Source organism: Pocillopora verrucosa, chromosome 5 (assembly GCF_036669915.1).
Source record: "Pocillopora verrucosa isolate sample1 chromosome 5, ASM3666991v2, whole genome shotgun sequence".
In the NCBI taxonomy this organism is placed as follows: domain Eukaryota; kingdom Metazoa; phylum Cnidaria; class Anthozoa; order Scleractinia; family Pocilloporidae; genus Pocillopora; species Pocillopora verrucosa.
Window position 1 is genome coordinate 7,765,196 of NC_089316.1, and position 15,855 is coordinate 7,781,050.

The 15,855-nt window shown below is 37.4% G+C and overlaps 1 protein-coding gene across 1 annotated transcript; it reads left to right on the forward strand.

Moving 5' to 3' along the window:
* The first annotated feature begins 6,144 nt into the window (after window positions 1-6,144).
* On the forward strand, window positions 6,145-10,248 carry LOC131793000 (uncharacterized). Its single transcript, XM_066166785.1, has 6 exons — window positions 6,145-6,221; window positions 7,013-7,052; window positions 7,486-7,809; window positions 8,097-8,243; window positions 8,364-8,487; window positions 9,778-10,248. Exons 2-6 carry the CDS (start codon window positions 7,013-7,015, stop codon window positions 10,154-10,156), a joined length of 1,014 nt encoding a protein of 337 aa, XP_066022882.1. The 5' UTR covers window positions 6,145-6,221; the 3' UTR covers window positions 10,157-10,248.
* The last annotated feature ends 5,607 nt before the right edge of the window (window positions 10,249-15,855 follow it).

Sequence of the window (15,855 nt, forward strand, 5' to 3'; positions counted from 1 at the left end):
TGGAAAGGCTAGAACATGTAAGACTTAAACAGTTGGCTGTGACAATGTATAAAATACATAATAATCTTTCCCCATCGTATCTGAGGCGGATCTTTACCAACACCTCAAATGTACACTCACACAATCTTAGAAATTCTGTGCTAGATTATTATGTCCCCAGACCCAGAACTGAGTCTGCAAAAGGGAGCCTACACTACAGAGGATCTGTTCTGTGGAATAGGATTCCTTCTAAGATTAAAAAAGTGCCTAGTTTGAATGTTTTTAAAACTTCGTTTCATGGGAAAGATTTCTCTGATACACCATTGTAACTCTTATTATTCATGATATAAGTTTTTGTATTTTTAACATTGTATTTTAGTATAATTTAAACACGATTCCTAGGAAGACCATGTAAAATGATATGATTTCGTGTATAAATAAAGATTGATGATGATGATGATGTTGCAGAATAAAGCCTTGCAATAAAAGCATGAGCTGCAATATTGTCTATCATCTTCCATTGCTCGATTGCATTATTTATCCTGTCCATGTCATCTGTTCGGCAGAAAGAAGTGAAGAACGTTTTCGTACACCACAAATGTGAGTTCACAGTCTGGCGTTACTTTGAAAAAAAACCAATAAAAAAAAAACAATAAAACAAGCAAAATACAGTCAAACCAACAATTAACGTGTTCGCAGAGATTGCGGTTTCTGAATATCTTCTATAGCGCTCCTTGTTTCAAGAAGGCAATGCGTATTGCTCCCTTTTTTATGTAGATAATCTGAAATTAGAAATGGAAAGCTTATCTGTAACGTATCAAGCATTTTTAGTTCTCATGTCAGGTTTCAATTGACCTGAAAGTTTCACTAATCGCATCTAACGCGCCTTTGTATTCCACGATCGTTTGCTGATTCTTTAGAAAGTAAAATTCATGAACGATAAATAACAAAAGGAAACAGTAAATACAAAACAATTTATCAAAATATACTTTCGTAGATGCTACTCCTCATATATTCAGTTGGTTTTGGCTAATTTTATGGGCACAGGATCACAACTTTCTCGCCGTACGTTCCCATCGCCATCTTGGATATGTGTTTATTGAGAGGAATGGAAAGAGTGAAAGAGGGTAAAAGCTACCCTCCCCCCATTTTGATTTGATATTTGTCCCTATTGTACGGTTTCCCTGGCCTTTTGTTGGTGCCCATTTGAACTCCTGGTGGAGGGATATGTGGGGCTGATGAGTCTTTTCCCAGGGATCCGACACAATGACCTGGCTTAGGCTCGAGCACAAGCCACATCAACCCGGAGTCCAGCAAACCAACCGATGGGATCACTGCATCACTATCCTAATCTGAAAACTTGCTTTAACCACTTGATGAGGACATGTCGCTGTAGCAGCGAAAATTTTCCACAGTGAAGCCATCACAATGTACTCAATTGAACTCTATAAAGGAAAGGAAAATTGGAAAAAAAATTCAATTCAGGGGGAAACAACTCAGATAAAAATAACTCTACTATCTTTTTAGCAATTCAGAGTGATTTTCAGAATTACTCACGGTTACATGATAAATAACCTAATCCTATTCGTTCCTTCTTGCAAGCCACATGCACAAAAAATTATGAGGGTGGTCGTTTGGCGTCAGTTGTAGCTCCAAAATGCTGAAGCTCGTCAAAGATTATGACTACCTAAGATGAAAAGTCACGAACTCTTCCCACCTCTCTCTATCTCGTGTTCTCCCTTTAAATTCGCCAAAGGCCATTACATGTGTTCGTATTAGCCCTTTACACCTTAACATCAGTCGCCAAATTCTCCATTAGATGCTAGTCAATCTAAGGGTTGATTCTTATTAATCCTCCCGGGTAGAGAGAGGAATTGAGAGCAAAGTTTCTTTCCAATAAATAACAACACTTCAATCACCCACCCTAAGCTACGAATGTGATCAGAGTCAAAGCACTTCACATGTTCTCGTTTGTCATGGTTTAAGATCAAGAGTTTCTGGTTTCCTAACTTGGTTGAATTTGTGAGTTTTAAGATGTATACAATCAACTATACAGACACGTGCAGATAGTACCACCAGCCTCTTGTTGATTGGTGTTCCAAAATATTTACTGTAGCCTTTCTTCAGCTCCTCATAGGCTATGAATTGCAGTGCTCCATGTGATACACCAAAAATACCCTGAACATAACCCTGGTCAAGTAAAATAAAATGGTATGAGCAGACTTCAAGTACCATCCAAACAGCACACTTAGGTTAATCACAATTATGTTACAATAGAATTTCCTTTCCGCTTGGCAATGCATAAAAATGGTTGAGAATTAATTTACTATGATAAATCTTGGCAAATTTAACAAATAGAGAAGCCTTGACTGTGCTCTGTTCTGTTATAAAGCACTTAGGAAGCGGCTAGAGCACGAAAGAAGTGTAGGGAGAAACACGAGACGTATTTGTTTTATAATAAAGAATCCACTAAATTCCCCGAGCATTACTTTCAATTTTGAAAACAAACTTTATTTTCAAAACGAATAATAGTGTCGTCAGCATACTCTCATAAAGCACGCTACAATAAGCCAATCAGAATCCCTGTTAGAATGGTTCAAATAATCTGATTGGCTGTACAAGACTAAAGCTGTCAAAAGTGTCAAACCATCAAAGTTAAAAAACCATCAAAGTTCACCTTCTGCGATAGTTTAGAAACTGAAATAGTTCGGTAGGTCGAATTTAACACTTTTGCCTGAAGTTTTTAAGTCTCTAATACAGAATCTTGAAGTGAAATGTTCAGTGAACTTCAGCCGAATTATGGCTCATAAAAACATGCGAGTTTTCTCACATGACAAGGTAGAAAACAAACTATTCAAGATGAGTGTTTTTTGAATGAACGACAGCCGAATTCGCCGGAACATGAAGATCGCTCGGGATGGCAGCGCGGCAAAACTCGGCTGCAGTGACAGATGTGACTTTCCACTCAACGCATCGGAAAGGATATCAGAGCAAGCTCTTATTTTTTCACTCGAAGGGCGGCCCATGATGAGCGAGCCGCGATGGACTTCAGCATGATCATATTCGCTCACACACCGTCATGATTAGAATGAATTTTAACAATTATGCCAGTTTGGTTATATTTTTCCTCATTTCTGGTTTGTTCTGCTTTGTTTTGAACACTGAACTTTATATACTATACGAGTGTTAGCTGTGTTTGATTTTTATTTCCGTGCGTAAGCTTGCAATCTAACCGAGCGTGAATCAATCTTTAAAACTCAGAATGTCTATTTTGTTTTTCCTTTGAGGATTTTCGTATCTGGTCACGTTTTAATAACGTAAATTACGGCGCCTGGTATGTTTACAAACCTTTATTTGGTTCTTCTTTTGCTACCTGCCGGCTCGCTTGTTCCGAAAGTTTACTTTCAATTATCGAAAAAAGGCTAAAAAGTCCCGCAAAAGGTCGAACAGTACAATTTGACAGATGGCGTGACAGCTTTAGCTCAGCTCTATGCTCTATACTCTCATAGAGCACGCTCTTTCAACCAATGACAGTGCGTGTTATATCCGAACTTTATTACAAAACGAATTAGCTGATCTACACATTTTGAGAGGTAGGTTGCATCTGTAAATCCTTTCATATAGAACCTATGGCTGATAATTTCTGCTTTGTGTGTAATTACCATTTACTATAGTTTAAACCATCATTTTGTGATCAAAGCCACATCCTATGAGAATGCCATATCTGTGTCATTGCATCTTTCCATGTGGGAGTGAAATGCCACTATTTGAGCCATGCCAAGCTAATGAGGCCTTAACCCTTTAGCTCCTGGAAGTGATTACCATGTAACTTTTCCTTGCAACTTCCATAAATTATCCAACAAACAGGTAATGATAATACTCAAACGTATCAGGCAGAAGTTGCTATTTTGATTTAACACCAAATTCTCCAAGCTAAATTACAAAGAAATGTGTAGTCACTAAATGGGGAAATTAACAACCGGATCTTGGAAGTTAAAGGGTTAAATTAGGCTCAGAAGTAGCTTTGCATGGTAATGTGGACTCTAAGACTAACATTTATGCCTCTGCTTTGTTTTTTGCTCTTTCCTTCCTTCCTTCTCTTTTCGGTTGTTCTCTCCTTTTTTAAGGGGTTTAAAAACCACTCTTGGCTTAGAGCACGTTCAGGGACCAAAACATACCATCTAGAATACTACATACTTTACACTAAGTCTCAAATCTGAATAGTAAAGAATTATTTTGATTACATCATTCAGAACTAAGATACCTAAAGTTCTCTGCAATAAGAGTGCCGAACAATAAATCAGTTAAAAATATATAAAGGGGTAAGTTTCTAAAGAAACTGTGGTGCTGCGTCGGTGGGAGAGAATAGCAGGTAATTTAGTGTAAACAACTGGGTTGAAAACGTAAATTAGCCACCGTAAAGGGTAAAAAAAGCTGACGTTTCGAGCGTTAGCCCTTCGTCAGAGCGATGGACGAAGGGCTAACGCTCGAAACTGTAGAAGGCCTATTTGGTGCACCGTTTTATTTTCTCGCTGACTGGAAGCTGCAGTTTCACAGTATTATCTTTTCAGTCATTTGTGGCGGTAAAAAACCACGATATTTCCATAGGGGCGTTTTTTACATACAGTAACTACAAGCATGCTCCATAAATATCACATTTGATTTTCATCCATGGAAGGCCTTTGTATTTGTTTTAAAACGATGATGGTCGAATTCCGCTTTGGTTCTAGTTTCCCTCGACAGTTTTGAGGTTTTGCGGTGCCTTCAAATAGATCAGATAAAAAAAATGTGCTAAATGTCGTGCTGGAATTTGCTTTATTCTGTTTGTGTAGAGGGCTGGAATAGTCATTAAGACTAACATCTACTTTTAAAAAAAAGCAATTGATCGCGTAAATGTAAGTTTCGGCAAGAACGGAATTAAAGAGGTTCACTTTGAATAAATGATTCGAGACAACTTTTATCTCAAGTTTTGATAACTGAGTTGAATAAAAAAAATACTTTTTGGGAATATAGTAAGAGGATAAAGTTCAAATTTCTTGACTGATCTTACTTTTTTCTGCATTGAGAAGTGGAATCTTCAGGACTTAATTACCTTCAAGCTGCACAGGTATTCTCGGTCAGTTGTGATTTGCGTCCACTGGGCGTCCTACAACAGAAACCTCATAGGGAGGTTTAGGAAATTTCCATTCTCCAAACTGATTAAAAATAAATGTCCTTAATCCATTATAATTTCAAATTCGTAGTTTTTTGGTTACGGAACCAACGTTAAAACAATTTTTGAAAGGACTTATCTCGGACTCAAGTTTCAATTCACAAAGGCTGTGCATACAGAAACAAAGCTTCTTAGCGACGATTTTGACGCAAACGAAAACCAACAGCTGTAAGATTTGCCAAAGTCCGACTTTTCTCGTGTACCTGAAAGATTTATTGTGTCGGTGAAGACCAATTCGGTAACTGTGAATTTTGTATATTGAAAATTAGGCCCATTGTTTGTTTTGTAGTGATTCAATGCATGTTTTCATCTTGAGTGTGCCAACGCACTTTACGATTCTTATTCAAGGAAGGGCTTTTGTGTTTATATGATAAACAAAAAATACATGGCTGCTTGTAGATATGAAATTTCTCTTACTGTGTTCAACTCGATATCTCAACTCAGAAATCTTTCAAGTACACGGCGGAAATTGGCCGATGGTAAATCTTTTAGTTGTTGATTTTCGTTCCCAGTCGGATTGCAGCATTTTTAGAAAGGAATCAGAAAAGGAAAATGAATAAAGTCACAGTACTTTTGTCATATTTATCTTATCAAACCCATGAAATCAAAGTTTGTAGGGACAAAACAGTGTGATTCCATTTTGTTATTTTTCTGCCCTACGGAGTGCGTGGGTTTCGTTTCATCATATAAAGATTCCTCTGATGTTATTTTTTATCTTAAGGCTGATAAAGATTCCATGAAAATCATTTGTGTTTAATTTGTCGCCAAGTTACGCTTTAGACACTCACATTACTCCGAAAATTTGCAACATTTTTTAATAGATTCCAATTTTTTTAAGGCTGTTAGACTTAAACAGCGCATATTTATTCTTAACGACAAACAGGAACAAGAAATTAATTATTAAGAGCATGAGAGATATTGACTATTATGACAGCAACTACTGAAACGAGCGCCGATGACAGCATCGTTTTCAGAGGGTTTTTATTTCTCATTAAAAACTCTGGAGGAGGCGTGCAACATGTTCTAAAAGGTAAGCCATTTTCCTTAGACTTTAGCAAGTTAAAATCTGAAAATGAGATATTTCATTTTTAAATGATTATTTGGAAATAGTATGATACTTATTCTTTTCTGAAAAAAAAAATATCTGAAAAAAACTGAGATGATTCCCCTCTTCTGAGGTAAACGAAATTGCATTCTTAGCAGCTATGTAATGGGATAGGATGTAGGAATTACCATAACATCTCTGATCCTCTGACTAACAGTGAAGCCTAACGTCAGCCTTTTCTCACCTTTGTCAAGTAATTTGTCCAAGGAGAGTATGTTAATTGATGATCAACACTGTCTTTATCAAGTCTCCAATTTTAAGTTTGCAGGAAACCTTTAAATGTTAAAATCTTGGGCAGAGAATGAGAAAAGTTTAAATTTTCCTTCTTTTTGTCGACTTTCTACAACTTTCCACAACTTCCTGCGTGACGCAAGGTTTTGGAACAGTTTGCTTTTTTAATATTACGCGAGAGAGAATTCTTCATGGTGTCTGTTGTTAATTTAGTTTAATCATTGAACGAAAGCATCACATTCGACATTCATGTCCTGGCAGCGTGCACTAAGTTTGTCACCACGCACATAGTTTAACAACTACACCTAACATGACTTGGAAGAACATCCGAATACTAATCAGAACGTGGTAGGTTTAACTCCCATTGTGAGCACTCTGGGTTCTTTTTCTCCAAATATACCTCTGTTATTCACTCAAATATTATCTTTAAAGAAAAACTCTGATATTTTCATAAGTATTCTATTTTGTATACCGTATGAACACAGATGATTCCTAGACATCACCTTGGATCGTCATCCATAAAAGGTGTGTGTATTTGGTTTAAGAATTATGATGGCTGAGTTTACTAAGGTATTCTTATCTCTCAGAGATTTTTGTTTGTTGGTTTTTTTTTGCGCAAATTGTGAGGGGATTTCCTTTGGCGGTAAAACTTGTTTAAAACTTATGGCCCTTGCAATTGTGTCGACTCTTTTTGCTTTTTTAGCTAGAGTGGTGAAATAACGACTTGCATCATTAAAGGTGATCTCTTGTCACGGAAACGACTAGGCGGGGAAAATATTAAAAATGGCCTTCAATTATTTTAATTAAATCTAATCAGTTGCACTTTTCTTTTTCCTAAGATAGATTCGATTCAGAATTGATTCCTACGTTGCTTCATGTTTGTTTGTCTGTCTGTCTATCTGCTGTCATAGCTCTTTGTCTGTTGGCTGGCTAAGTAATCTGTACTTTCCAATTTCAGCATCAGTGGCAATGGCGTGGAATTCAAGCTTCCTAAACATCCTGGCCTTTTTGTATCTCATGGACTTCGCTACGGCTAAAAATCTATGCAAGACAGAAGTTAGCGTACCTGGTATGGCTCTCAAAGGATGTATCTTTCAGAAGATCCCAGTACCAGCTCCTCATGTGTGCGATATCATCTGCGAGAGAGAGACGATATGTCAAAGCTACAATTATGTAGTTGGGGAAAAGTCTTGTGAATTGAATACCCGAACCAAGGAAGCAAGGCCCGAGAATTTCCAGCCAGATGATTTACGCTTTTACATGGGACGCGTTCATGGTAGAAGTATGTATCCAGTCTACTTTATTTTACATACAAATCTTTCTCAGCGAGTTCTTGGTAAAAACCTGCCACTTTCCAAGAGCAAGTGTCCGTTACTTTTTTTATTAAATAGGGCCAGTTTCTTGAAGCAAAATTCGCCCTCTATACTTCATTTATATCAACCAAATTCACAGCTCTTAATTATTATTATTACATTTTTATCTTGCTCGGACAAATATATTTTCCACTCTTATCTGTTTTGCAACTTCTATTACCCTTAAACCATTAATGAAGTCATGCCTATATCGCAGCCCCCTTAGGATCTATTCCTGAATTACCAGCGTTATCGTGCCAAGAGATAAATGTAAGTGAAGGTAAAGACAGCATCAGTAAAGAGTACTGGTTGGATCCAGATAATGTCGGGAGTTCAAAGTTGGTTTATTGTGACATGAGCTTGGGAGGTAAGTCAGTTTACTAAGAACAAAATTACTTTACACTGTGTTTGGTCTACCTTTACCCTTTCCTTTCGTGAAATGTTTTCACCTTGTCTCAATGTTTTCTTTCTATTAATTTCCGATTCGACATCGATGAATGCAAGGACAGCAAAAACGTTTGTGACGAAAATGCACACTGCTCCAATACTGTTGGGTTTTATAACTGCACCTACAAAGAAGGATTTACTGGGGATGGGCACTCGTGCTCAGCTAAAATAGTTACAGACATGTCGAGGTACAATATTCAATTCTTTTCGCCTAAAAACGGTGGAGGTACATTTGAGCTATCTACAATCTAGTGAGTGAATAATAGACCAATAATAGCTGTTACGCTTTATAAGAGAAGCCTTAGCATTAAACAAAGCGATTTAACAGGAACTATTTTCCTATTGGTGTTAAGCTTTGCGTTTTAATTTGAGCAGCATTATCCATGCATGTTTACGCACGGAGTTGCCATGATTTACATCCAGCTGGTTTCAGAGCCATCGATCATGTTCGGAGATAAAAAGACATTCATGATGACAAGAGAATGTAATGTCTTGGTGGTGAAATGCAAGTTTTAAACGTGGAACTAGAAAAAACCCTTAAGAATCTCTTACTTATAGATTTCCTCGTATCAGTAGTTACGATCAATCAAACTAGTTTGACTTATGCAAGCCAATACGCGTTACGATTATAAATAAACGGATGATGCTAATAAGTAGAGACTTATTACACACTCGTGGGAAATGACACCTCTGGGCTAGTATCGGTTTCTGGGAGCTGAGGATCGAAAATGTCTTAAACGCATATGGTATCATCCAGTTGAGATACAAGCAACTTAGGCTTTGATGGACGATCAAATAAGGAGGAGACATAATTCATTATAATGCTGTCATCTCATTTAATGCATAGTTATTCTTGTAAAAGTCCTTTCTGGTTGTTGTCGAACTGATGGACTGGAAAAAAGTCAACCAAATAAAAAATGTTATCTTTGATACCACAATCTGTTGTAATGTTTATTTAATTTAATAGTGGACCCATGTTATAACTATCAAAACCTGGGTGATGTCCATACGAAGAGCAGTTGGTCTTACACCCCTTGGGATAGTATTGCTTTGTGTGGGAGCTGCAGGAACAAGGCAGTTGTTTCAGAGCTGTCAGCTTTATAAATTTAAATATTCGTGATGAAATATACGTTTCAAAATATCTAATTCGTGGATACTGATGTGCCTTAAGTCTGCCTAGAGCTGTCCTTTCATGCGCTGACTAAGAAATAAGGAGCTCACATTCGGATCTTGCTGAATTCATTCGGATCTCCAATATCACTGTTTTAGCCTCTTCGAGTAATGATAACCTACACATTTACTACTTGACCCCTTAATTAATGCATAGTCATTTTTTTGTGAAGTACAAGTTTCAACATTGATGGGAAGCTGTCAGAATTATGAGACGTTACAATAGATTTTAAACTATTGATCTTAATAACCCAGGTCCTTTTGTAATTTTCATTTCACTTTACAGCCGATCCTTGCTATCATTATAAAAACCTGAGTGAAGCCAATCGAAATAAAATTTACCAGACACCGCAATCTGGACAAGTTTTGTGTGACAAGGAACTCTCTGGGGGATGGTATCGTTTTGTGGGAGCTGCAGGAACAAGAATGCCAGCAACGCGTGTGCCAGCATACAGATGTGGTACAGACTGGTCAGGCTGGTTGTATGCTGCTCATCCTACAGTGGAAGATGGTAAAGTTCGAAGGACGGTCTGCTTTAGTGATCGCTCGACTGGTTGCAAATACACAACTAATATTTTTGTAAAAAACTGTGGATCCTATTTCGTCTACAATCTTTTTCACCCACCTGGCTGTCCCTTACGCTACTGTAGTACAGACTGAATAAGAAGCAAATGTACTTAGCGTATTAAGAGGACTCACAAATCAAACCGAAGGTACATGTGTCTAAGGTTTTTAATATGTGACGTAGTTAACCTTTCTTCTCTATCGTAAACATTATCAGCAGATTTTAACTTTGGTGGTAAACAGGTATTTATTTCATTAGAGTGATAATTCTCATCAGTTAGCCTGACATAGAAGAGAGTTGCGCGAAGGATTTTTAAAGTTAATTAAAAATCTGCAAGACGCAAACTCTCAAGCTTATGGTTTTCGAGCCTCTGTATAAATATTTTTTTCACTTTTTCATCCTTCTATTGCTGTAATTATTTACCACGTCACGGTTTATTTTAACATAAGTCAGAAAAAAAGGGATGTTGGTCAAAATCTGATGTCCTATGGAATTACAAAAAGTTAACGTAATAATTGTGACTCAGTGCTTTGAAACGTTGAACCAATTTCTAGACACACAGTAAGCAAAATTAAATGGTAAATGCGTCCGAATCGACCAGGAGTCGTTCGAAATGGATCGCTTACATCTCGGACTGATTTTGAATCTAAGTTCAAGATCTCTACATAATGGCTTCAAAATGTCCCTAAACAGCTTATTTAATTAAGCTCACAGGCACTTAATTCATTCAAGACGAAATTTGGTAAATAGTTTTCGAAGCAATTTGTATAGGTAATCACGCGTTTCGAGTGCAATTTGGGATAAATCAGAACGAGAAATTTTCAAAGACTAACCAAATTGCGTGAACCTTCAAGGCGAGTGCAACTTGCATGTCATTTGTATAAATAAGTTTAAAAACTGCATGTGGCTTGTAAAAGTTGACCTGTTTCTCTAAGGTTATTTTTTTCCTTCAACATAAACATGCAAAAAGAAAAGTATTCATAATTGCGATGTGCTAAAAACAAGTACTTTCAGTAGCAAAGGTAAACACGAGTTGTAAACAACTTTTTACACCATTCAAGTACATCACCAACAACTTTTCACAAGAATGTTAGATTTGAAATTAAAATCTCAGTTTCTCTCTGTGAAATTTGTTATCTAACAAAAATATGCAAAGAATCATATAAAAAATAATAAGTGCATGAAAGAAATCCACCCCATCCCACACCCCCAAAGGCCACTACCTGACATTTCAATATTCTAGGATTAATCTTCCAATCATTTGATGTTCATTTTTCTCCAATTTACACGAAGAGACCTAAACACAAAGCAAATGTGGCAAATCAGGGCGAGCTTATTAACAACGTATCAAAAGATTAAAAAATCGTTAGCGGTCTTTTCACAGTTAGGTGGTATGAGCTGGGTCACTTTGTTGCTCAACTGGTTGATTGTTAAGTAAACAATAATAAAAAAATAAAATAAGATAAAACCTTGCATAAAGGCATCTCTTGTAGTTTCTGGCTTTGTTATTTTTTAGGGGACGTTCATCAATATGCTATCCACGGGATGGGGGGGGGGGGGGGAGTGGGGGTAAGGAAGGACTATTTAAATAAAAGAACAATAAGAGAAATCATTGTTTTCTTTAGGAGCTGAGAATAGTAATGGATACCTCTTGCATTTTTGTTAATAACATTCTTTAAGAAAAATTCATATATACATGCCGCTGGTGAATGAGGATACTAATAAAAAATATATATTTTAATGTATTTTTTCCATATATGGAAACAGTCGGAACTGTTGCTGAATAAAGCCTGGCAATAAAACCACGCACTGCAATTTTGCCCATCTTCTTCATTGCTAGATTGCATTATTTATCCTGTCGATGTCATCTGTTTGGAAGAAGGAAGTGAATAACGTTTTCGCACACCACGAATGTGAGTGCACATGCTGGCGTTACTCTAAAAAACTCAAACAATCAAACCAACAACATTCAGTAAAATTTACAATGAACATGGTCACAGAGATTATGGTTTCAGGATTTCTTCTACAGTGCTCCTTGGCTGGATTTCTGAAACGAAATTCAGAAAGAAAGAAAAAACAAAAACAAAAAAAACAGAAAACTGCAAATGCTTATACTAACACATCGGATGAAGCACAAAAACTTTAAGTATAAGTACCTTAATTATTTCACAATAACATATAACTGACTTAAACAATGATATCATACCTATTATATCAAACTAACTTCCAATATTATAGCCTCTTAATGTATCTATCTCCTGTCTCTTTTGGCCAGTTTCTCACACACTAAAATGTACAGATAAGTTTAAACACCTTATGGGGGTACACCCCATCTCTTAAGACCCTTTTCTTTACAAAGCGCCACTTAAAATTAAAGATGGGAGCCCACTAAGCCCTCTTGGCCAATTCTAGATTATACACTGTGGTTTAACACACAAAACTTACTACCACATCTACTTGCATTATCAACTTTATCCTTAACCTTACAAGCAATTTACTGGGAATTAATCCTTTGTAATATCTTCTTACCCCTTTGTGCTTAGGATTTTGAAAAGAACCCGCCATGAGAAGAGACCGGAAAAAGAATAAAATACCTATTTCATGGAAATAATGTAATGAAGGTTGTCGTTTGAGCGTCATTTATCGCTTCAAAATGCTGAAGCTCATCATAAAGGATCACTACCCAAGATGAAAGGCCACAAATTTCCCACACCCAATATACAAAGAGTATATAATTATTTTGTGGTCGCAGCCATTTCCCATAAATGTGCTTTATCTGTGTCATTGTACCTTGACAGACGAGCCAACAAAGCGACTGAACGTGCCCGTACTGGGCATCAACAGAAACTGACACGACTTCTATGAAGAAAAGAACAGAGACGAAGTAAACCGGACGACAACTGTCCCTTAGACAAGAGTGAAACTACACAAATCTGGTTTCCCAATGCGACCTATTTTTTCCTTCTGTGGTTCTCCGACATACCAAATCCAGACGAAAACTACAATCCACCGAGGACTTCATTAACGCCACTAAGACTGTACAGATACCTGACAACTACAAACTAGTGTCATTTGATCTGAAATCGCTTTTTACAAGTATTCAACTTCAACTGGCACTGCAATGTACTGAGACTGCTATCCTACAATCAACCGACCCTCTACCGCTACCGACAGAGGAAATTATGGACTTACTAAACCTTTGCCTGACATCAACTTACTTTCAGTACAACGGCAAACACTACAGATAGTTACACGGTACAGCTATGGGGTCTCCAGTTTCTGTTGTTGTAGCAGAAATTGCGATGCAGAACATCGAGAAAAGCGCCCTTTCGACTTGCTGACAGACGATATCACTTTGGTTATGCTACGTTGACGATACTTTCACCACCAGAGGACACGACGAAATCGACGCATTCCACCACCACTAACGACAACGCAACTCCTACGACTACAGCCACTATACCATATATAAATGGCATATCTAAGAACATCTCACGCATCCTACAACCATTCAATATTCGCGTCGCTCACAAACCTATTACCACACTACGTCAGTTACTGACTAACATCAAAGACAGAGACGAACTGAGGAACAGACAAGGAGCAGTATATAAGATCAATTGCTCCGACTGCCACGCCTCCTACATAGGTGAGACTGGCAGAAACCTCGCAACTGGACTGACTGAACACAAACGAGCGACGAGGAAAGGCGGTGTCAACAATCACATTGCTGAACATCACCGACTTGCGAACCACACTATCGACTGGGACTCTGCGCAATGCCTAACCTACAGCACCAACTACTTTCAACGACTGACCCTGAAAAGCTGGTTTACTAACTTGGAACAGACTCCCCTCAACAGGTGTCAACCACTACCGGCACCATACAAACGACTCTTCCACGACATTAACATTACAAACGAACCGAACAGAACGACCTAACTTCACTAACGGATCCAAACCGATCACGACTGACCTACGCCACTTGAGTCTTACAGCCAATAACATCACGGCAAAACTGACCAATCAGTGTACACAAACCGGACTAAGTACATTCGACTGACAACAACCTTTCACTTGACTCTGATGATGATTTCCGCTCAGGTTGTCGAAACGTCAGTCACCACTACCGACAACAGTCCTTCTCAGGACTAACTCATCCGGACGATCAAACTACACTGTTATATAATATTACAATGCTTAACATTAAGTCTCAAAACTGAATATAAAAAGAAAACTGTGATTACATCATACAGACCTAAGATAACTAAAGTTCTCTGCAATCAGAGAGCCGATCAATGAATCAGTCAAAAAATATAGCCCAACCTTTTGGTTTACAGTTTTCAAATAATCCTTTCAAGGAACACATGTAGACTCCCACTTCTGGATTTTCCATGCACATGAAAAGTGCATCTGTCAAAAGTAAATTCTGAATACATCTGTTTTAATTCCACAGTTAAGTACTGGAAACATAAGCAAGTTTTATCCACCCATGTTGGAATTGTTACTGACAATTAGTGCCTAATTCCTGGTGATAAAAAGAACCCATTCCATTCGGTAGAAAGGCTGACTGGCCAGAAATATTTTACAGTGTAAAATTTAAAAACAAGGTTTTCAGCTAACATTAATAAGGATCTTTAGCATATTTGATTCATTGACCCCACAAGTACCAAATAAGATAAGTTTGAGTATTCTCATTATCTAATTGCTGGATAATGTAAGGATATTATAGGGAGAAGTTAGGTGTTAATCACTTCTTTGTTAGTACTCAGGGGATGCGCCTGAAGATGCAATCAATAGGGAGGGGTGAAGTGGGAGAAGTTCCCTAGAAAAGAACAATGGGAGAGATCATCGTAATTTTTATGAGCTAAGAAAAGTGATGGATATCACTTGCATTGTTGTGCATAGAATGCTGTTAAAAATGTTGAATAATTACCAGCCTCTGGTGAATGAAGTCAGTGATATAAACGCTTGGGCGGTCAATTATGTAACCTTTGCATAGTTGTGTTCTTTTTTACGATTATTGGAATAGTCAGAACTGTTGCCAGATAAAATCTGGTAATAAAACCATGAGCTGCAAATCTACCGATTGTCTTTTACTGCATGATGGTCTTATTAAATCATTTATCCTCTCAATGTAATTTGTTTGGAAGAAGAAAGAGAATAATGTTTTCGTACACCGCGAATGCGACTTCAGGTGTTGGCTTTATTCTGGAAATCAACAACAAAATGAGGTAAAAAAACCAGGGATAGGGTTTACAGAGATGACGGCAAATCACATATCATCAAACCTGTTTGTATCAGCAAAATTATCCATTACATTTAACCTTACTTCAGGACACTGAGAATCAATCCTTTGTAAAATACTCTCACTCCATCCTGCCTAAGATTTTGAGAAGAAAACTGCAGTGAGAAGAGACCTGACACCCAGCAAAATGCCTAATAAGTTGGCTACAATATCTCACGAAAGGCCTCAAAGATGGTTAAACTTCTCTCCTAAATTGTAGGCTCAGTATTGTTAATATAGAGGTGAATTGCCAATCGGATGACATTTGTTGATGGCCTAATTTTGTTTTCAGTCAATTGTGGTGGTAAAATATCGCTTTCCAAAATCTCACATATTCAAAACATGGCCAAAATTTATCACATACAACATTAAAAACCACGATATTTCCATAGGGGTATTTTTTAAATACAGTAGCTACAAGCATGCTCCATAAAATATCACCTTGATGGTGAAAAATACAAAGGCCTCCGTGGAAGGCCTTCGTATTTGTTTCAACACGATGATGGT